The following is a 21,794-nucleotide window of genomic DNA, read 5'->3' on the forward strand; positions in this document are numbered from 1 at the left end:
TCAGTCTCTTATACACTAACAGAAGCGGTGCATTTCATATCATCCATCTAGCGTTCAAATAATAGAAAAACGGATCCTTTTACCTTCGAACATGATGAAGAAACTCTCGTAAAGTCGGAGTATTTCAAATACTGGTAACTCAAACATACCTGTACCGATCAGTACCGATACACGAACAGAAGTGGTGCATTGTATATCATCCAACCAACGTACAACACACACACACACACACACAAAACACAGCATCTGATCCATTTACCTTCGAACATGATGTAGAAACTCTCGTAAAGTCGGAGTATTTCAAATACTGGTAACTCAAACATACCTGTACCGATCAGTACCGATACACGAACAGAAGTGGTGCATTGTATATCATCCAACTAACGTACAAAACAAACAAACAAACAAGCAAACAAAACACACACACACACAAAAACAGCAACTGATGATTACTGATCCATTTTACCTTCGAACATGATGTAGAAGCTCTCGTCCGTGAGTCCGGCCAGCTCCTCTGGTGAGCAGCCCAGCGCCAGCAGCGTGGCGGGAATGGCGCCCGTCCCCACCCCCGCGAACCGCCGGATCGTCTGCAGCACCCCGATGGTCTGCAGGACCTGCGGAGATTTAACAAAAAATATTCAATTATTATCATTATTCTGTCATGTTTATCCAGGGTAGCCCTGCTCAGTGATTAACACTGCTTTACAGTGGGGCCCTGCGTTACATAAAATAACTGATAATACAAACAGAAATATCAACATACAGAATAATAATAATGATCATAATGAAAACAATGACGGTAATGATAACAATAGTTAAGCACAAGCGATAACAAATCATGAAATGCGTAATCGCTGTTTGCTGTTCATGCATCTAATACTACCGGAAATAAGCATTGGTTGTCGAATGGAGAAATCTAATAAAAGACAGCATATTTCAGGGAATTCTGGGGATGTTTTCGCGCCAGATTTGGCATCTCCAAAGAATATCATAAAGTTACGCTTGTCTTCAAACGCACCTTTGCGGCCCCGGCGTAGGCCAGGCCCCGGTGCCCCCCGGCACCTTCCAGCACCAGGTTCTCAAACGGGAAGTCGTACCGCGCGTACTTCCCTCTGACGTCATCATCCAGCATCCCCTCCAGGTTAAACTCTACCCTCTTGTTCGGGCGGAACTTGGAGAACAAGTTATCCATCATGTTCGGCTTGGCCAGCGCCCTGGCGTTGTTGTCCTTCGGCGGCATCTTCGATTGGTCCTTGATGATGGCCATCATGCCTGCGAAGGGGCTGGCTTTCTTGGGCTTCGGTACGTTGGGTTCTTCTGACTTCTTACTGAAGCTGAAAGGAAAGTGAAAGTGATTTCGAACTAGTTTAGCTCAAATCTCGAACCAGTTTAGCTGAAATTCATTCAAAGACCAGATGAGCTATGAATAAATCTTCCACTGGTCGTTACAGAGAAGACAGACGCTATATACAGTATTTACAGGTTCATTGTATCAGGGAAATTCCCCGACAAGCACAATGAACAGTGGACCACGGCTTAACGTCACGTCCTAAGGACTGCGACCCTTTCCGGCAGCGCGCATGTCGGGTGAGCTACACAGCCGGGATCGAACCCGGGACTTCTAGTTCCAGAGGCAGGATCGCTAACCGCTACCTGAACTTGCGGGACATCCTCTCCAGGAATGACGGCGTCCGCTCCACGGGCTTCTCCGGAACCTCGAGGGCCGCCTCGCTTGTCTCGTCATCGGACAGCTTCTTGTAGAACTCCGTGTTGTCTGCCGCTGGGGTGACGAGTAGAAGAAGAAGAAATGACTTTTTTTTTAGAAGTCTTACAAAAATGTATTTTGTATTTTCATAAGCCATCTGCTAATTACTAATACATGTTCTAGCATTACCATTCATGTCGATAACATTCTTGAGAATTATCATAAATAGCATGACAGCGCTTAAGTAAAGCTGTTGGATAATTCTCCATAGTACGTTACACATGCGTTCTTGTAATTGTGCATCAAAAATTAGTCAACGTAGTGTATAAGTGAAATGACATTTTAGTACACGAATTACATTGCATAAGATTAGAAATGTACTGCACACAGTTGGTTTCTGCTTATGTTATATTGTTGTGAGTGCATTATTCACTCAGTTTATGTTAAGTTATCATTGTTTTGTGTCCTGAAGGAACCACCCTAAAGATTGATTCCGATCATAAAATATTTTTAATCATCATTCGACATGATCAATACGAAGAAAAAGTGGCGCTACGCTCAAATAGGTCTACATTTATATACCATGACAGTTGGAACCTAAGTACACTGATACAAAGGTTTTCTATCCCATATACATGTATTCAAATTCAACAAACAAAGAAAACAAGTAGAAGGTAATGAAAGAATTCGCCCAACCTCCTTCAGCCGGTATTTCCTCCACATCATCGTTGAAAGTGATGGTTGCCTCCATGCCATTGCCATCCGCCACTACTGATGCTTCATCTGAAGGAACAGACATGTTGAGATTCGAGACATCGTCAAGAAGTTGTGAAAAATAAGTGTATGGATGTTTTTTTCATGCGCTGTTTCATCTGTTGGTTGTTGAGTGGGCAGGCAGTGAGTCAGGTCAAGTAACATAGGATTGATCAATCATCAATCATTCAAAGACAGGATTCCGTAGAAAGAGGTTCAGGATGTTTTTGTTGTTGTTTGTTTCACATGCTGGTCGTGCGGTGGTGATTCACTTCACCATGGATGGAGAGAGTAGTAGTGTTAGAGAGCGATGGCCATTTTGAACCCTAAAGCACTCACAAATGAAGTAGTATTGTTAGAGACGGATGTTAGAACACGGTGCGTCCACCACACTGTCAGTCTACACGAAGTTCACCTTTTTCTGCCGCCGCCACCACATCATCTAGGGCGCGGGTAGGGTCATCCTCGGAGGCTGTCGCTAGAAAGGAATTCCAAAATTATCGTCTTTCCCTACCCCATGCTATGAGCAATGGAAATGTATTGTTTTCGTTGATGTTTTCATTTCTGTTTCATCTGTTAAAGACCAAACAAGCCAGATATTGAGTGAATGACTCCGAGTCAATGATTCTTTGTCCCATTTCCATCGACGGCATTATCATGCAATATAATATCACACCGTCGAAAATTTTACCACTTCTTCCGAAGCCAAAGATCTGTCTACGAACCGGAAATCGTGTAAACACATTCATCGATGATTCTGTTATCCTTTCAGCATACAAAGTAGCAAACAAATACAAATGCAGGTGAAAACAGTACTGACAGAGATTCTGGTCGCAATCGGATTCTTTGTCGGGATCAAGATGTTTGCCGGTACAATCGGCCACCAACATATCAACATATGTATGTCTAACCTGCGTGGGGCGGCGGTGGCGGTGGTGGAGGCGGGGGAGAAGCGCCTTCCTCCGCCGGCGGTGTCTCCGCTGATGCCGCCTCTGGTGTCTCGGGTGCCGGGGCCTCTGGTGTCTCGGGTGCCGGGGCCTCTGGTGTCTCGGGTGCTGGGGCCTCTGCCGCCTTCACAGACCCGTTCTTCTTACCCTTCTTTTTCCCCATGTTTCTGTGGAAGAAGAGATTTGGAATTAAGATAAGCGACTTTCATAAGATACATGTCTATAATAGTGAAGGCGAAGGCTACCGTGTCCACCCTCCTCACTCCGATGTAGGAATTGACACGGTCACCATACTCGATCTGAATATCTGCACTATGCATCTGTACTATGTATCTGAATACGAATAAAGATTATACGAGTGGTTGCCATATATATATATATATATATATATATATATGATAGTATATAAAATTAAGCAAACGACTGCGCAAGCCAGACTAAGCAGAATGTATGCAGTGCAGTTCTAGTAAAACTCCTGGTGCTGTAGTGCTCTGTGACACCTCTGGACCTGCTGTACAGGCACCTGGAGCTATACTTGTTTTGTAGATCAGCTGTTTTGGAGATACATGGGACACTGGTACCACAGTATCATGCATGGGCCACTGGTACCACAATCCCATAGGTAGTGGTAGATGACGGGAATTTCATACTTGCTGCATTTCGAAGTTACTAGTAAGTGAATGTGAACATCGTTATATATGACCTGAAATGCAATAACAAATTGTTTCTTTGAACCTATGCTGTAGAGCAGGGCCTCATGAGGGAAGCATTAATTATTTCATTGACTGAACCGGGTCGACAACTTAACCCGGGCCCCAAATTATAATGTCAGGCTGACCATACAGGTCAGCAAAGGTGCACTCAAAACAGTGTGATTAGAGGAGGCGTGGTCCTCCTGTCATTCAAATTCTATTTATTTCGATACGCACTCTACCCGAAGACATTGTCGTTTCTTGACCATAAATCATGCAATCGGTAAACACATGTACACAACAAGGACTTAGGAATAGGTGTAAAATAAAACTCACCGCGTTTTATCTACGAGTCATAGTATTGCACCACCATTTATTCATAAGCACATAAGTTGATTTTAGTGATATTCACAGGCAAATTACACTTTTAAATCAGATGCCTGTGAATATCACTAAAACTAACCTATGAATGAATGGTGGTGCAAGACTATGACTGGGCGCATCCCCCTGCCATGCCCTTAGGCTGTGAGATTGTTTCAATTTCAAACCCGATGAAATGCATTCAACTTTCATGCCCTTCTGTTAATCAAATTATGTTCTAATTGTTATTACGGTAACACGTCGTGAAAATAGAACGCATTAGTATCTTTATTCATATCAGGCACTGCTTGTATTCCTATTAATTTGAATGTTTACTTCCAAGATTCTGGAAACTCAAACGACACATTCCAACCATAGCAGACACCGCTTTCGACGCGGGTTGGAAATAGTGTCCGTTTCAACTCGAGCATTCACAATAGCGCGTACAATGTTCCATTCATTTGTACTCTCTAAATCTAGTAGTACTACCTAGCTGGTTCTCTTTGCAACCAGTATCCATGTCATTTGCGATATTCTTCAAACACAAACACATTCCTCCCTATATTGAGTGTGCAGGTTGGAAACGGAGTCCGAAAACTTTTCAACAAACTACACGAACATTTTTCTAGTCACTTCTGCACATGTACAGTTAAGACAGTACTTACCTAGTTCCCTGGATCTTTGCACCTAGCACCCGTCAACCATGTAACTTATATAAACATTTTCATTTGTTCATCATTTGATTAGTAACATGAACCTATGAGATGTTTATCTTCTACAGTGTTTGTCTGTTCGCAGATTACCGAATAATACACACTGCTTAAAGTTTACGCTGCTTAAAGTTACATGTGTGAAATTCGTTCAACTTGAGGTGTGGTTTGAGATCGTTGAACGTCTACAACAAGACTGCGCTGAAAACGTACCGCTCATGTTAGTTTTTATCTGCAAAGCTGTTAGCAACAGGTAGTTCTATAGTCTGAATTGTTATTTTTCCTACTGAGTAAAAGCTAACTAGATCAAGTGATAACAGATTATCTGTCGGTGAACAGATTTCATCATAGTTAAACAGACCATATGCACTACATCGCCAGACATGGCTGGTCCAAGTATTTGTGCGTGCGTTTGAAATTGGCACATTTACACTGTAAATAACTAGTGACCCATTTTCGTAATCATAAAATAATCAAGGACGTATGCTACTTCTGTTCTTGAAAATAAGTCACTATTTGTGCCCAATGAAAAATATAGTGCCACACGATGGAGTTGCAAAATTCTGATTTTAAAAGTTCCGTTTTTGTGCATACATTGATAGAGTGCCCATACTTTGTCCTTAGATGTAGTATCCCGTATCCGTATCATGCAATCCTACATTGTCTGTTGCACGCTCATTCTCGGCCCATGGCGAAGGCGTTACGTTTTGCAGACTACACCTGCATCCTTGTGGCAATTGTCTCACCTTCTGATGGAAAACTTCGCAACAAACACTACAGATGGGCACTCAAGCTTCGTAAAAAATCACAAAAAGACAGAAAAATCACCGTTTCAAGTTCAGTAAGGTCGAGACCGGACTCTAACAGTAGGTTTGTTGTTGTGAATGCCGCAATGCTTGAATTAGCGATGGCTGCACCGAGTTACGCAATGCTATCTGTACTTCGTAAAACATTTACACACTTGTACCCACCTTGTTAACGCTCAAATCCGCGCGCTCTCGGCAATGTGTTGGGCAGAAGAGCTGAAGGAATATGTTTTTCCTTACGGGGAAGGTCGACGGTTTGTTGCTGCAACAGGTGCAGGTCAGCAGCGAACAGGCCTGGCAGCAGCGTACACAGGAATTTTAATCAGACTGACACGAAGTTTAACCAGTCGAGCGGGTGCGGGTCGCACGTATGACTGCGCGCAGACAACATGGCAGGGGCATGTCGACCTGGGCTCGAAGCAGATGTAAGGTGGTAGATTTCATCATCATCATCGTCGCCGCTTTCATCTGTCAACGATGCGGGCCACCACTGCTTTCCACGCACTTCTGTACATGTCCAGTGCTTGCCTTCTCACTCCTTCCCAAGTGAAGCCCAGTTCCTCCAAGTCTCTCATGACAGTTTTCTCCCATGTAATCTGCTGACCCCCCTCCCGTTCTTTTCCCCGGCGGTACCCAGTTTAATGCCATCCGTGGGAGGCGTGTCCTTGGCATTGGTGGTAGATTTGGTGACTTTATGTACAAGTATGCAACCGGTGCAATGGCCTAATGGGTAGTGTTCGCCTATCATACGGTAATACCCCCGGTCGAGTCATACCAAAGACTTAAAAAATGGTACATTCTGCTTTCTCTGCTTGGCACTCAGCATTTGGGATAATGGTAGTTAAACACACACCACTACCAGTGGACTATCCCCCTGCTGTAGTGACTTGCACAAAGTTGTGTGGCCCAAGGGCTACTGAAACGAAAATGGCCACCGCCCTATGCACCGTCTGGTACGGGGGGACTTGAATGAAACTAGTAAACTTACTACAAAAAGTTCCCATCAATACTACAAGTGTAATAAGTAATATGCACTATATAAGCTATTGAGTTATTGCTTATATATGGTCACCAATGACTATAGGAAGACTAGTGGTGTAAGATTATCGCAACATTTCTTGGCTCCATTTTTCTGAAATGGATCCATTTAAACATATTCTGAACCACATTCTTTTACGATCTTTTAACATACTAGTAGCTGAATTTACCTATTGGGTCAAATATATCAAATTCTTTAGGGAATTCCGGAAGAAAAGAACTTCCGGCAGATTACCGAGTCAGATTTGAACTCGGACCCGGAACCTGAAGGGACGTTCATTGACGTACGTTATGAGTCCGTCCAACGGTGAGAGACACTATTGCTATAATCAGGTAAAGGGTCAAGGGTCATCCTACATCCGGGACATTGCGCGTCCTTTCGAGAACATCCAAGATGGTGGTGGAAAAACTAGAAATCACTGACGAGTTCGAAGAGGTACGTTTTTGGTCGATATGATAGAATAATAATCAATAGAGGAAGTTAAGATAGTTGCAGAGGATGTACTGAACGTATTAGGACACGTAGCAAGATACTAGGGCTTTTTATTCTGAGCGAAACCGCGATGTCTCTGACCCCTTTTCAAGGGCGCCGGGTGCGCACGTTGGGTTTTATTGCGTAAAATTAGTACACAGCCACCGAAAGTGATCAAAATAATGAAGTAGACACATTTTCTTTTATTGGTGTACTTTAGAGTTACAGGGAAATGGTGCGTCGGCATGGTAACCCACTAAAATAGGACCAGAACCATCCCAGTATTATCTTTCGTGAAGGCGCCAGGTTGGGAGGGGGGCGACCGGGTTCAGGTCATGACTACAGGTCAAGTTATGATGTTGAAGGTCACAACTTAGCTTCTGTAGAACTGTCGTGATCAGATACGCTACCAGTGTTCTCACCAGGATTTTTTCACAGCATAGGGGTTAGATACAGAAGGCCAACTTAACGCGGTGCAAGTCACGCGTGGAGTGACCAGAGTAGGGAGTCCAGCATGTTCTCCCGGAAAATTTGTAAATTCATAACCCATTATTTCATGCATTTTGAGGGATAAATTTTGTGAAGTAGAGTTTTTCCTCTGTCACAGCCTCATTCTAAAGCCAAATATGAACTTTTTGTAAGATTTATGAAGGGTCACAAGGTTTGTCCCAGAAAGAAACACCCCTATGCTGGTTGAAACACAGCATAGGGGTCCACATCACAGCATGGGGGGTCCAAATCACAGCATAGGGGGCCCCTATGCTGAAAAGGCCTGGCGAGAACACTGGCTACAACATATCATGTTCTCAGGAAAATAATGGTGCTACAACACTCATTGTTAGAAAAAATATCTAAAGGAAGTCCCAAGATAAATGTACAAAGTAAAATATTGATAACATAATTTTTCTCAGGATATACACTTACTAGTACATACCGCACTGTACCAGGCAGCTCAAAACTAAAATAGTGTACTCCATTGATATAAGTAACAAAATTATGCAGTTTTAACCGCCAGTATCATATGTTGATTACAAAACTCAGATGTGGTCGTTCTTGGCTAGCCTGGGTGCCATCCTATTTCTACTGGGGGCTCCTACACTCGCTACTTTTTAGGGTAGCGAGTGTAGGAGCCCCGGTAGAAATAGGATGGCACCCAGGCTAGTTCTTGGCAGAGGGTTAAGTGTTTGTTATCTCCAAACAGATGTAAAACTCCGTCTCAGTGTTTTACACCAACAGGAGGCAAAACGTTACGAAATCCAATACAGAAAAGAGCACAAATTTAGTGCTGCTAAATGTTGAAAGAAAAAGGAAAAAAACAGGTGTTTAACACTGAGAATGAGCCAGTTTCTTACGTCTGTTTGGAGATTGAACGGTTTGTGTTTCCCAAAAAATATTGCAAATTGGGACCTTAAAATATCGAAACTTCTCTAAGTACTTATTTCTGTTTGTAGTTCTTTGACCTGTTTTTTTTTGTCTGTATATTAAGCAAAAAAGAGGTTATGCCAGTTGAATGATACAGATGAGGCATTAAAGCTGTGTACCGGTACAGTACCCGTACTACCGGGTACAATCAACAGGTCCAAAATACCTGACCCTGCTGTATCGGTATTCTCCAAGCAGAGGTTTTGGTCGGGGGGTAGTAGTGGCCGGGGTTTTTTAACATTGCCTCCCGTAACCTCTGCTACAGAACGCATAAGGGCGGGGCTGTTCTTTCAGAATCGGTGTGGCTGCCCCTCCCTTTGTACCATTAATTCATCATTAGGCAAAGAGTTTTACTGCCGGGGGATTAGCGTGGCCTCCGGTAACTTGGGGGAGTGTGCAGCCAGCCGGGCGGCACCCCGCGGTCTCCCCTACAATCACTTTGAATGGCTCCCGCCAGATTGAAAGCATAATAACTTAACCATTCCACACATGATGATAAATGTTTTTTTCAAGAAATCAAAGATATAAATAAGATGTATTATTATATCAGTAAATATATTATGTATTTTGAACATACTAATCTGAGTCTGAACTAGATATACCGACATGAGAAAAACGGACGTGGATCACCATTACGATTACATGTACATGCAGTTCAACATGGTCCGGCATGGTCGGGTCAGCTAGCGGCAGTGTTTTTGACAGAGATTGTGGCTGATTTTCCAGTTTTAAAGACTCCACAATGGCATATGAGGAAAGAATCAAAAGAATGTATGTACGTATTGTACGGTACACAATTTCCTGGTTTGAACTTTGTTTTATAGTAATATGTTTTTGCACGTCGAGTAGCCGGACATTTCAAAGCCTTACAGAAAGCCTTTGTCATTTTTGCAGCATGTTTTTTCAAAGTAGCAAAATAGAGAATTACATTGACTGCTAACAGTTATATAACCATCAACATCAAATCTTAAGTACATTTGAGTCTTAGAATTACTGTGATAGCTGTGGGGAGGATAATGGAATCAACAGATAGACTTGCAAGTCAAGATTCTCATGCTCTGTCGTCTCGCTAGATCTGGTGTTTTTACACACGCTTTTATACGAACTCCTAGTAAGCGTTACTCTCTTACACTGAACAGTCTAGAGTAGTTCTATACGAGCACTTTATTCTCCCAAACGTATATACAGTGGTATACTGCGTTCCTGGTCCGGCAGACCGGAAGCACCCGTGGCGCGAGGACAGAAACACTAGACTCCCTTGGCAGACTTAGCACCTACTTTCAAAATGGCCTTTATGTGTCAAAGTGATTAGATTTAAAAGCCTTGATCGGTTCCGACATCTCGCAGAGGTTACGGGAGGCAATGTTAAAAACCCCCGGCCTCTACTACCCCCCGACCAAAACCTCTGCTTGGAGAATACTGTATCGGTACTGGACCTGACTCAGGGGATGGCCACTTTGACAGATAAAATCACTATGAAATTACCGTGGCAGTGCTCTAAAGCCACTCTAAAGCACAGAAAACACATTTGCATGGCTGGAGTCAAATTTTCATCTGTGTTTTCATAAAAATGATACCTAGCTCTATCAAATATTATGTTTTTACCAGTTCAAACTTGCTTTTGTCCTTATTGAAAATCTAGCATTTTCCGAACAAGTAGTTTAGGTACAGGTTCAGGTCCGGACCTGTACCTTAACCCGTGTACCTGTACCTGTACCTAAAATCTGTTTAGGTATACAGCTCTATGAGGCATTGTGTGGCATTTTCATCATTAACAAGTGTGTTCTGTTCTCCATCACTCCCAGGATCCTCCAGAGCCAGAGGAGGAGGAAGAGGAGGAGGAAGATGAGGAGGACCTGGAGGTCAGAGTTCATAACTAACTTCATCTCTAGTGTGGGCTAATCTCCAAGCAGATGTCAGGAGGGGAGATTGTAATCCCCCATGAGGAGGGTTACACATGACGAAAATATGGTGGCATGAAATCATTATGATTTGATCTTCAGAAATTATAATGGCAAGATCTAGAAAATGTTTCGATCGTCAATCTGCTTGGAGATGGCTTTTTCAATTGACAACTTCCTAGGCCTACGTGTAAGGTTTCAAATATATAAGATGTTGTTTTCTGCTTATACGTTATAGCTTATTGCCAGAAAGGCATGTTAGATAATCTCAATCCAGGAATAAGAAAAGAGAGAAATTTAACCTTGCATTCTATCCCCATCACCCATGGGTAAAATCAAGGAAGACTCTGAAAACTACAACAGTCTTACTAAAGTACAGATATTGTTTTCTGCTCGTATGCCTGCGTGAAAGGGAAAGATGTTCACAACCTACATCTACAGTTGACTTAGAAATGAAGGAGAAAAATTTTACCTTGCATTATCCAGTTGTTTTACGTAATGTTCCACCTTCATGACGATGTGACCTTCATCAATGTGAAAAAATCACTTTCTGATCATAAATCATTGTTAAGATTAAAGAGGGGAAAATATTTGCAACCTATGCCTGCCCTTGAAATAAAAGATAAATTTCACCTTAATAGTAGTCCACCATTTATTAGTATTATTTACTTTGTTTAATAGCAATCCACTGCTTTTACTTTGTTTAATATGTCTCGTTTAATCTACATTCATATTCATGTATGATTTATCAAGTGATGGTTAATTCTTTATTTTATTGTTCACATGACCTCTATATTGTTTCATTTTGTTTATCATCCAACTTATCTCCTTTGTTTACCTGATCAACTAAAAATGTTTTGATTTGATAAAGGGAGGCCTTTACATAAGCAGAAGCTTTTTGGCCTGCCCTGCACTGTTTTATTTATCCTTGTATTTCTTTCTTATGTATGTATATTCTAAGTGCGAAATAAAATAAACAAACAAAATAAACAAAACAAACACAAGCTGCTAGGGGGCCCAATACTACACCAATTCTTCATTATATCACAAGCTATCTGCCATCAAAAAATCAAGACCATAGCACGTCCAGGTCAAAAGAAACAAAAGCAGAAGTTCTGCTGCAGTACCAAGGTCACATACCAGGGGCCCAAAATCGACCTTGAATTTCTGCTTCCCAACACCCGCCCGCATACCAAATACATGTATCATTGTAATCCATCTAGAGGTTCTTGAGTTATGCTGACTACAGTAGTCTGGAAACACAGACACACACACACAGACAGACACACCCAAAACTATATCTCCATTTTTCATGGAGATAATAAGAGCTAAATGTCACCTTGCATTCTGTCCTCAGGACCCGATGGACAAGATCAGGGAAGACTGTCAGAGCGGCCACCACTGTGCGCAGGTCAAGTCCAGGTTCGTCGAGTGTGAGGACCGCGTGAACAGCGGGAACGGGGAGCCGGAGGAACATTGCACGGAGGAACTGCTCGACTTCCTACACTGTGCCGATCACTGTGTAAGTATGGGCTTCTGTAGTGTACCGATAGTAGTTATTTACAATGTACCAGGGCTGTCCAGGGAGGGATTTGCATGTTGTGACGGACAAAAATTTCACCCCAATCTGTCAAAAAAATCTGTACTTCCTGACATGAAACTGATGAAAATGTTTGACATATTCAACAACGAAAATCAACATCACTGTGCTCTGACATGAAACTGATGAAAATACGTTGATGAAGGTTAGACATCCAGGTAATAAGATACGCCAAAAATAATTACTCAAGCAACTGGATAAGATTTTCAAAATCTTATCCAGTTGCTTGAGTAATTATTTTTGGCGTAACTGATGAAAATGTTTGACATATTCAACAACGAAAATCAACATCACTGTGCTGATCATTGTGTAAGTATGGGCTTCTGTACTGTACCAATATTTTTGTAAGCACAGTGTGTACGATGGACTGATATTTGCAGGGCTTGACAATCATTTTTGGATAAATAGGTTTACTGGTGCACCTAACTTAAACATTTTGGTACACAGAAAATATTTTCTGAACCAAATGCTGTAGCTATCTCTAAAAAAAAAATTTGAAAAGAAATGTTTATTTTTAATTTTTCTGGCGCAAAAATGTAAAAGAAATATGCTGTATACGTATTACCTGTGTACAATGGTACCTGAATGTAGGTTACCTACACAGATATATGCAACTGTGCGCCCACAGTCAGAAAGTAGGTGCACAGCTCAAATTTTGGATGCGCAAAAGTGCATGTTAGTTATAAAGATCCTGCTACAGATTTGAAGTGTCTAGTCTTTTTTTCTGGTAGTGTAGACTTTCTATGTAGAAGTGGTTTTGAATTCTAGCAATAGTTCTTCTAACAAAATTTTATCTTCTCCCAACAGCTTGCAGAGTCCCTATGGAAGACTATTGTATAGAGCAGACAGCAGTGTAGAAATTAGAGCTACATTGACACTGGTTATAGGAGAGACTTGTAAACACGATATCTAAACTTTTTGAAATTTGAAAAGTTAGAGAATGCTGACTCTGCTAAGCTTAATCTGTGCGCTTCTTTCCAGCATTTTACGACTGCTTCTTGTTTAAGCAGATGCTTTCTCCCCTCAGCTTTCAATGCAAGGAGAAAGAAACCTTTTTCAGTGGTTGACACTAATGGCTTTTGAATTAGCATGATCCAAAATGTCATAATATTGGACAAACGCCACATATTTGCTTGTCTGCTTATGCTGCTTGCTATTCTTTTTGTGTAACCTTTGCCCTTGCTTTCTGTTTTGCTTCCCCTGCAGCTACAGGGCAAGTTGTGGCCGACCATGAAATAGAACGCTCTTTCCTGCTGTGCTTCCATACAAAGGCTTGCTGCCTCCAGTGCTGGTGTTGGAGTGATGAAATAAGACAGAAAATAGTTTATAATAGAATAATTCTCAACACAGTTACTGGTAATCAGTATTTGTCAATTTGCTGTTTTGTCAACATTCTACTACACTCTAGTGGTGTCAGACTTGTACAAGAAATAATTCAAACTGCATAGATGTGCTACTGTTGCTAGGGAGACAGTTGTCATGGAGACAGTTGCTATGGATACCTTTAATTCCAGTGATGGCAGGCTTATACAAGTTGAAAACTGCAGTGTGGATTATGTCCATCAAAAGCAATCCTCCAATATATACTAGTAACTTGTTTCAACTCTGAAGTTATAAGTAGATGCTACTTTATTTTACCTTCTTGACATTTAACTTTTAAATGCTTCAAGTTGAACTGTACACGGCACATACTATTGCATGTATGTCTTACTCCGACCAGTGTCCACCTCTCATGTTGATATTAAAGTTGTTTCCCATGTATAAGTGTTGTGGGTTTTGGTCTTTCTTTTCCAAGATAATTTACACCATGTATGCTGCTAGCCGCCATGCTTGATAGAAATGCATGGTTAGACATTGTGAATGGCACCTCGTATGAGGACGACCTGAACTGAACTGAACTGATGCTGGGATTGTGAGTTACACATAATAAACATTTTTTTAATCATTATAAACTGATAAAGGTTGCAAAATACATGGTTGTTGAAGTTAGTACCCTAAAGTACAGGGCTTAACTTATATTCCAAGTAAACTAAAAGGAAGTGGCTACTGACAGGATGATCCTGTCAGCTGTAGAAAAAACCACTGCTGACAGAACGATCCTGTCAGCAGTGGAAGAATCTGCACTGTTGACAGGATCATCCTGTCAACAGTACACATTTTTCTGCAGTTGACAGGATCATCCTGTCTACAGTGCAAATTTTCTACTGTTGACAGGATCATCCCGTTAATAGCCACCCCCATTTTACGACAGTTGAACGTATGGAGTCAGTTGTATTTACGACAGTCGTGCTGTGATGTTGCTTCTGGGGAGCCTGTAACGTTTCGCGGTAATTTCGCGTAAAAACCTCGGAGCTCCCGAGAGACGGCGGACGCACTGTACTGGTAGCTCTACGAAAGTTGCCCCAAACACGCCAAGACGTCGTCAGATGACTTTAAGACTTTCTACACTTGTTAGAAACAGCATCAAGGTAAGGAGGAGTGAGAAATCCTCACGGAACCACATGTTATTTTTGTTTACCTGCGGTCCGGCGTTCTTTGCGTAACTTCCGGGTCCGCACGGCAACGTAACCTGTTGCGCATATATCACATCAGCACTGTTAAAAAAAGGTATTACCTCGTTAACTTTGATGCTTAATAGAAGAAAATATAGTACTGTAAAGAAGAAGATAGTTACGGCCGGGTGCAGAAATCTAATTTGAGCATCGGGTGTGTGACTAAGTACCTCTATATTCACAAAGTGCAAGTAACGATCTATTCTAGGCCCTTAAGAGCACTGGTAGGTTAAAGCGCGTCAAGCAAAAATATCAGGATGAAACCTGAAAAGAAGAAGTTGTGTGAATGGTTGTGGATAAGTATATCAATATTTTTATGCTGTTGTGGAGAGGTGTCTTTTTACAATGTTTTAGGGTCTCTAGCAGGTAGTTATTTTCTTTTGCCTTGGCAAGTTAAATTAAGCGCACCCCAGTTTTACAGACAGCGGTTTCACTTTCCGCCCCATCCTTGACCCCTCTGCTCCCCTTCCCAGTAGGGAAGCAATAAGAGGAGCTCTGTCCGCCGTCGGGTCCCTTAAACCACCGATCCTGAGCTCTCGAGTCCGCCTGAAGTGTTCTCCAACAGTACCGTTCTCACGCGAGGTACGACCAGGAACACAAACAAGTGATAAAGGTAAGGGTGTATACTGTTACCGGGAAGTATGTGCGATCTCTCCGGTCTGGACATGATAAAACACCGGCTTTGGAACTAACTCACTCCCGGTTCAGTTAATGTTAATTGAAAGAACTTGTATTAGATCTATATGGGTTTACAGCTAAACAATCATATTGTGAAAACAACGATCTTAAGAAAGTAAATTCAGGGGAATAGCAAGTCTTTTTCCAACCCTAGACTATCCGTATCGATAGACTCAATTTGTTTAAGTCACAGTGAAACTTCCAAAGTTGATTTAGACATACATACCAGTCAAACGTTATACTGGTATGTATGTCTAAATCAACTTTGTCTTGTTATGGGTCATACATAAAAGTCACATTTTACAGCAAGAGTGAATAATTTAGTATTTTGGGCAGTGAAGCCAATGAGGATGACATTTCACATCCAATTACCAACTCAAGGCTATGCCTATGACTGAAATCATTTACTAATTTCCTATTCAAAACAGTGTCTTTTGCAATTTGGACCTTGAAGGTTGATTTTAGAAACTTGATAACAGTGATAATCTAGCTGAACTATTGGGGTTTATTATTTATTAAAAGCAATTTTCATTTTTTTAATTGAAAAATAGAGGTGTCATGCAATATGTCTTGGTCGGAATATCTCATTTACATTTATTTACCGAAGTCAAATGTTGGAGTGTTCATTTCGCAAGTATCTCAGATTTGAATTAAGGTTAAGCTCTTCTCTTTATCAAAGTACCGGTGCTGCATGCACATCTCCTTTGATCAGTGTTGTCTGAATGATTAGTGACATTCTCTGCTCGCACCAGTGTAATAAGTCGTTTCTCAGAGGTACACTCTTGCCAGTAAAACGTTTCATTTCATTTGATCAGAATGCTCAAGGATTTAAGGAAAAGTCAGACAAGCATCTGAATTCATAAGACCAATCCTATAAATTCGCCAACATGTACCTTTATTAAAATAAGATATGAAATATGATATCCCGATGCAAAATAAAAATGAAATAATGAAACAAAGTTGTCTAAAATGCATAGATTCTCTCATTAGTTGACCGGCTATTTTGATGGACAGCCAAGAGTGATATATACTGTAAACGCATTTAAGTTGGCATGGTTTTAATTTTGGGATAGAGAGAAAATGGAGTGTCGCGGTGGTTTTAAGTTTGCATTTGAGACTATAACAGACAAGGAGGTAGGACCGTAGGAGGGCAAAAAAAGTGTTAAGTTCGTGGCAAAAAGGTTACCACGAAAATCGCAAAAATAAAACCACCACGAACATTTCTGGATTTACAGTATCATGTTGGTGTGGCCTTTGATTGACATTTCCTGCTTCAGACTAATATTAATAAGCAGGCTGGCTGTAAGGTGCAGTAATTTACCAGCCTGTGTACCAAAAATACAACTACCATAATTGCTCCCATGCTGTGTGTAATGCGTCATTTATCATGTATTTTATTGGCTGCAGAGACAGGATGCTACAAATTGTCTCCAGGCTCTTTTCAAATCATCAAATAAAAGTGACAGCTGTCAGTTTGATACCATACCGATCTGTAGTCTAATTTAGAATATCTTTAGCAGCTATTGAGGTTGATTTATTCCTTAATGTCATATTTCATTTGCTGCGGGGATAGGATACGGCAAATTCTCTTCAGAAGCTTCGACCAACGACTTACCGCATCAGGATCAAACAACATGGGTTCGGAAATTGATTTTTGAGCCTGAAATGACTTCAGCCTCTTTTAAAATCTTTCTTCTAAATACACAGATGACCATCTTTCTCAAGGCTCAAGAAACCATCAGTGAAAATTCTGCCTCTTCCAAGTAGGCTCTTTGCATGCAGGAATGCCTGAATATTTTGATAAAAAGAATTTTTATTCTTCAGAAATTGTATTCTTTGCATTCAGACTGGCATGTTAACATGTCATGTTGTTTAATGTATATGCATGAGTGAATGCTATCTTTCATCAGTTATTTGCATCAGGAATGGGGTAAAAAAGCAATAAACACTGATAAGGAAATGCATACAAACACTCCAACAATACAAGGTACCAAATCTCCTACAATGTTAGTAAGTTACCTTTTTGGGTAACAGCCGGGCACAGGCAACCATCTTCACATCCAAGCTACATTAAAACTGTCCTGTTTAAAGTATCAAGTATATCTGTCCGGTTTTATATGGTTAGCCCTTACCAGTCCTCAGCAACCATTTTTCCTCAGTCCCTTGAGTGGCTGCTGAATCCAGGTTTGACTGCCATAATCCTATAAACAAGAACTGCCAGATAAAAAAACATGATGTCTAACACAGCGCTGGTTTTCGTTTCCGGTTGCGCCCAGCAGAACTGGAGAACACACCGGCGCTATTGTTGTAAAGCACATTGTGTAGTTGCAAAAGGTATCAAAACCGAAAGTTCTGCTGCAGTACAGTAACAGTACAAACCACTAGCAGGCCCAAATTGTAATCATTTTGAGGTCTCATCAAGACCTACGGACGAACCAAATATCAAGATAATCCATCCATGCATTCTTGAGTTATCGTATTCACATACACACAGACAAACACTCACCCTAAAACATAGCCTTCATGGCGAAGGTAATTATTACAATTCACATTTAAGATGCAAATAGCACATAGCCAGAGTACCAGCCTCCGTAGTGACTGATGGCTCAAAAAAAGTTGCTTGCTAACCACTTTAAGGAAGCGAATTTTTTTGAGCCAGCAGTCACTACGGAGGCTGGTACTCAGGCTAAATAGCACACCAATATGGATACAAAATGTCTGACGCAGCGCTGTTTTTCGTTTCCGGTAATGTTCCCAGCGGAACTGGAGAACACGGCTGCACTGCTGAAGTGCGAGGACATTTTCCACTATGGGGTCCACAGAGCTAAGAGCCACGCCACTAAGGGGTCCCCAGACACAAACACAGACACACACAAACACAGACACACACAAACACAGACACACACGAACATGAAAATATAACCTTCTTGGTGAAGGTAATTACAATTCACATTTAAGATGCAAATAGCACACCAATATGGGTACAAAATGTCTGAGACAGCGCTGTTTTTCGTTTCTGGTTATTTCCAGCGGAGCTGGAGAACACGGCTGCCCTGCTGAAGTGCGAGGACATGTTCCAGAGCCGTGAGGAGCAGGACCTGTACGAAGCAGAGCAGGAACTCAGCCAGCTGCAGTATGAGGCCAAGAACACCAGACGGGAAATGGTCTCTGTCTTCTCTTTAATATGATATGTAATTGATTTTGTCAAAGTGTGGCGTTGTGTTAGTGTATAGTCTCCAAGCAGACCTACGGGTTGCAAAGGCCGTATCCAACTGGCAGAAGGAGTTTTTATAGCAACCCAAGTGTTAGCCCTTACCTGTCCTCAGCAACCATTTGTCCTCAGTCCCTTGAGTGGTTTCTATATTTCTATAGTGGTTTCCCAAGGGTTGCTATAAAAACTCCTTCTGCCAGTCTGATAGGTCTTTGTAACCCGTAGGTCTGCTTGGAGACTATTAGTGTAATGGTTAGGAATTGGTTGACCCAAAACCCAGAGCCCCCCTAGGTTCAAGTCCCTTGACATACCACTGATGTGCCTTTGGGACAAGTACTTTAAACAACTTTCCTCACTCCACCCAGGCGTAAAAATGGGTACCTCTAGTCAGAAAGGCAAAAGGCTGAGTAAAAGAAGAAGGTTGGACTCCTATAGCCTTTACCTTGGATTCAATGAGGTTCTGCATGCCCCTTTTACGTAGAGTGTAATCGGCCGTTTTAATTTTACCTAGAGCGTTGCCAACCACTCCATAATTTAGCGTAGAGCGTAGGGGGGGCTTTCCGAATTTAGAGTAGAGCGTAGGGAGGCTTTCTGAAATTAGCGTATTACGTAGCCGGCCCTCCGAATTTAGCGTAGAGCATTGTCGGGACCCCCCCATGCAGACCCTCTTCAATTAGGTGGCCCCTTCAGTCAAGTCACCAGTAGACTGATTTTTAATGAAGCCCGAGTACAAATAGGAGTACTGAGATCACACTGAAGGTTCTGTTTTCCATAAAGGTGTCTCCCATACGGGAGATGGTCCCCGCATTTTCTTTTTCTGTATCGATTAACTTTTTTGGTCCCTTCAGTGAAGCTATACTTATTTCTGAATTAAAGGAGCCCCAAAACATCATCAGGTGGCAAGGTGGCCTTGTAGTTAGGGTTGTTGACTCAGAACCTGGAGGTACCAAGCTCGAGTTCGAGTCCCGACCCCTGGGAAAGGTACTAAACACTACTCTCCAAGCAGAGCATGGGTTTCGGCTGGTTTTTGACGTGTTTTTAGGCGTTTTTGTCATGCCTTCTACTTTGTCATCGTTTTTGTTGTGACGCAAACTTGGGTTTGCGAGACAAAAAAAAAATATGACAAAGTAGAAAGCACGACAATAACGCCTAAAAACACGTCAAAAACCAGCCGAAACCCATGCTCTGCTTGGAGAGTACTAGCTAAACACCAATTTCCTCACTGAATGAATGAGAACCTCAGCTTTGGCTTATGTCCTTAAACAAAAACAGTTCAAATATGCAGCTAGTACTCTTTAGTACGAACCTGGTGTGCTACGCCATTAGGCTGCTAACCAGGCCTCTCACTGGGTATGCAATACAAACACATTAAAGAGTAAACATTAGACTTCTTCTTCTTCTTCCTGTAATGTCCATCGGCCGGATATCGGCCATCACTAACATGTCACTGTTAGTACTAGCAAGGACATTATGGTACTAGTAATAGTTAGTACTGTCCTATGATATAAGAGATCTTATAAAAAGGTTCTGTTTTCCTTAAAAAGGTGTCTGTGTGCGCGGCGGATCTACAGAAGTACGTGGAGAACCACCAGAAGAAGGACCCGCTCGTGGTCGGCGTCCCGAACTCCAAGAACCCGTTCGTCGACAAGAAGGGATGCTGCATACTCTAGCCCGCACGGTCGGTAACCATGGTAACGGTTGCCCTGACTACCCTGCCCCAGTAGCTGATATAATAAAACACATTCTTGAAATATACTGCACTGTTGCTGTGACAGCCGTTGACTTCAAAGAAAGATAATTTGGGAATTATGAAGACATTATGAAGCATTTTCTATGGAAGGTCTGATTGCTAATTAATGATAATTGTAAAGCAAGCTGCAAGCATGCCATGCACACATTTCCATGCTACAATCCCTGAGAACAGCTGGAATTGTACTTCTTAGGAAATGAGGATAAATTTTGAGCATCAGGTAGAATTTTGCCAGGTTTTTAAAAATCATAATATTTTTACCGGAAAATATACTATGAAGCATGAAATTAAACCTGACAGAAAGACAGTACCATCAAAAATATAAAGGATTCTAGAATCAGTTTCTCATTAGTTAGTATTTTATATGTATTCATCTGTGGCATTCATTAAGTCAAGATAGTGTTTTACAGAGTGACTTATTCATGTTCTCTACAAGTGTTATATTGTTGTTCTGGTGACGTAACTATTACAGTCAAACTGTAACGTTATAGCTAGTATTTAATGGAGTACACTTTGACATTCCAGTAATGAGATTTTTTCAGCAGTGTCTAAATTTGATTAGATACTACAGCATGTGCGTGTATGTGGAATAAGTACATATACACAATGTACCAGTGATATGTTGATTGAAAAGAATTGTTATCAATATTACCACTGTGACAGACTATGTTTTATTAATCAGGAATTGTGAATTGGAAGTCCTTAACAACCATTCTGTATTGTGAGTATAGCTGTAAAAATAAAATCTCTCTTTATATTTCATACCTGGCTTTGTGGCTGTCAGCTTGTGGAAGTAAACAGTGATTGTATAAATCATTATGTATTATGTCTGTGCATTGTATTTGTATCCAGGGAGCCTGAAAAACAGGTCAAGAGACCTGAGTGTGTCCGCTCAGCTAAATAAATAAATGAAAAAGGGGACCCACTATTTGACCCTCTCTCCGTAGCCGACTTCCTTGGCATACTATTCACTCTATTTGGCCAATTTCTACTATTTTTTCAGTGATCCGCGGAGCCTGGTAGAGGCTACCCTTTGTCACCCTTTGAGGCTAAGCTGTGTCACACTGGAGGCAAGGTAATTTGTTTGCAAGCCTTCCACAACCTAGCAATCAACAGTTACAGCCCAAGATTAGCCTGACCTTATCAGATGAAGGTTTAACCTTAAGCCTGCTAAGGTAGACACTTGGAACCAAAGCT

At 41.5% G+C, this 21,794-nt stretch overlaps 3 protein-coding genes across 8 annotated transcripts in view; 2 read left to right on the plus strand and 1 right to left on the minus strand.

Annotated features, from left to right (window-relative positions):
• Positions 1-6,325, minus strand: part of LOC136445431 (uncharacterized) — a 28,894-nt gene extending 22,569 nt beyond the window's left edge. Inside the window, exons 1-7 of one of the 5 annotated variants that reach the window (XM_066443442.1) lie at positions 6,139-6,319; positions 3,370-3,572; positions 2,874-2,936; positions 2,402-2,488; positions 1,654-1,780; positions 1,019-1,334; positions 467-614 (exon numbers count right to left, since the gene is read on the minus strand). In XM_066443442.1, the coding sequence (XP_066299539.1) occupies positions 467-614; positions 1,019-1,334; positions 1,654-1,780; positions 2,402-2,488; positions 2,874-2,936; positions 3,370-3,568 (940 nt within the window). In that variant the 5' untranslated portion in view covers positions 3,569-3,572; positions 6,139-6,319. Of the gene's footprint in view, positions 1-466; positions 615-1,018; positions 1,335-1,653; positions 1,781-2,401; positions 2,489-2,873; positions 2,937-3,369; positions 3,573-6,124 lie in introns of all 5 variants that reach the window. The other 4 variants (XM_066443443.1, XM_066443446.1, XM_066443445.1 and 1 more) reach the window with 4 other exon arrangements.
• A 989-nt stretch (positions 6,326-7,314) lies between these two features.
• Positions 7,315-14,170, plus strand: LOC136444618 (cytochrome b-c1 complex subunit 6, mitochondrial-like). 2 transcript variants are annotated; one of them, XM_066442262.1, is made up of 4 exons: positions 7,315-7,447; positions 10,711-10,767; positions 12,164-12,328; positions 13,214-14,170. In XM_066442262.1, exons 1-4 carry the CDS (start codon positions 7,406-7,408, stop codon positions 13,244-13,246), a joined length of 297 nt encoding a protein of 98 aa, XP_066298359.1. In that variant the 5' UTR covers positions 7,315-7,405; the 3' UTR covers positions 13,247-14,170. The 2 variants fall into 2 exon arrangements, with proteins under 2 accessions (XP_066298359.1, XP_066298358.1); XM_066442261.1 differs by having other exon boundaries at positions 13,613-14,170.
• A 290-nt stretch (positions 14,171-14,460) lies between these two features.
• On the plus strand, positions 14,461-21,776 carry LOC136445046 (uncharacterized). Its single transcript, XM_066442895.1, has 4 exons — positions 14,461-14,555; positions 15,372-15,571; positions 18,667-18,800; positions 20,392-21,776. The coding sequence occupies exons 1-4, from the start codon at positions 14,461-14,463 to the stop codon at positions 20,515-20,517; spliced, it is 555 nt and encodes a 184-aa protein (XP_066298992.1). The 3' UTR covers positions 20,518-21,776.
• The last annotated feature ends 18 nt before the right edge of the window (positions 21,777-21,794 follow it).

The sequence above is a fragment of the Branchiostoma lanceolatum genome, chromosome 11 (genome assembly GCF_035083965.1).
Source record: "Branchiostoma lanceolatum isolate klBraLanc5 chromosome 11, klBraLanc5.hap2, whole genome shotgun sequence".
Lineage (NCBI taxonomy): Eukaryota > Metazoa > Chordata > Leptocardii > Amphioxiformes > Branchiostomatidae > Branchiostoma > Branchiostoma lanceolatum.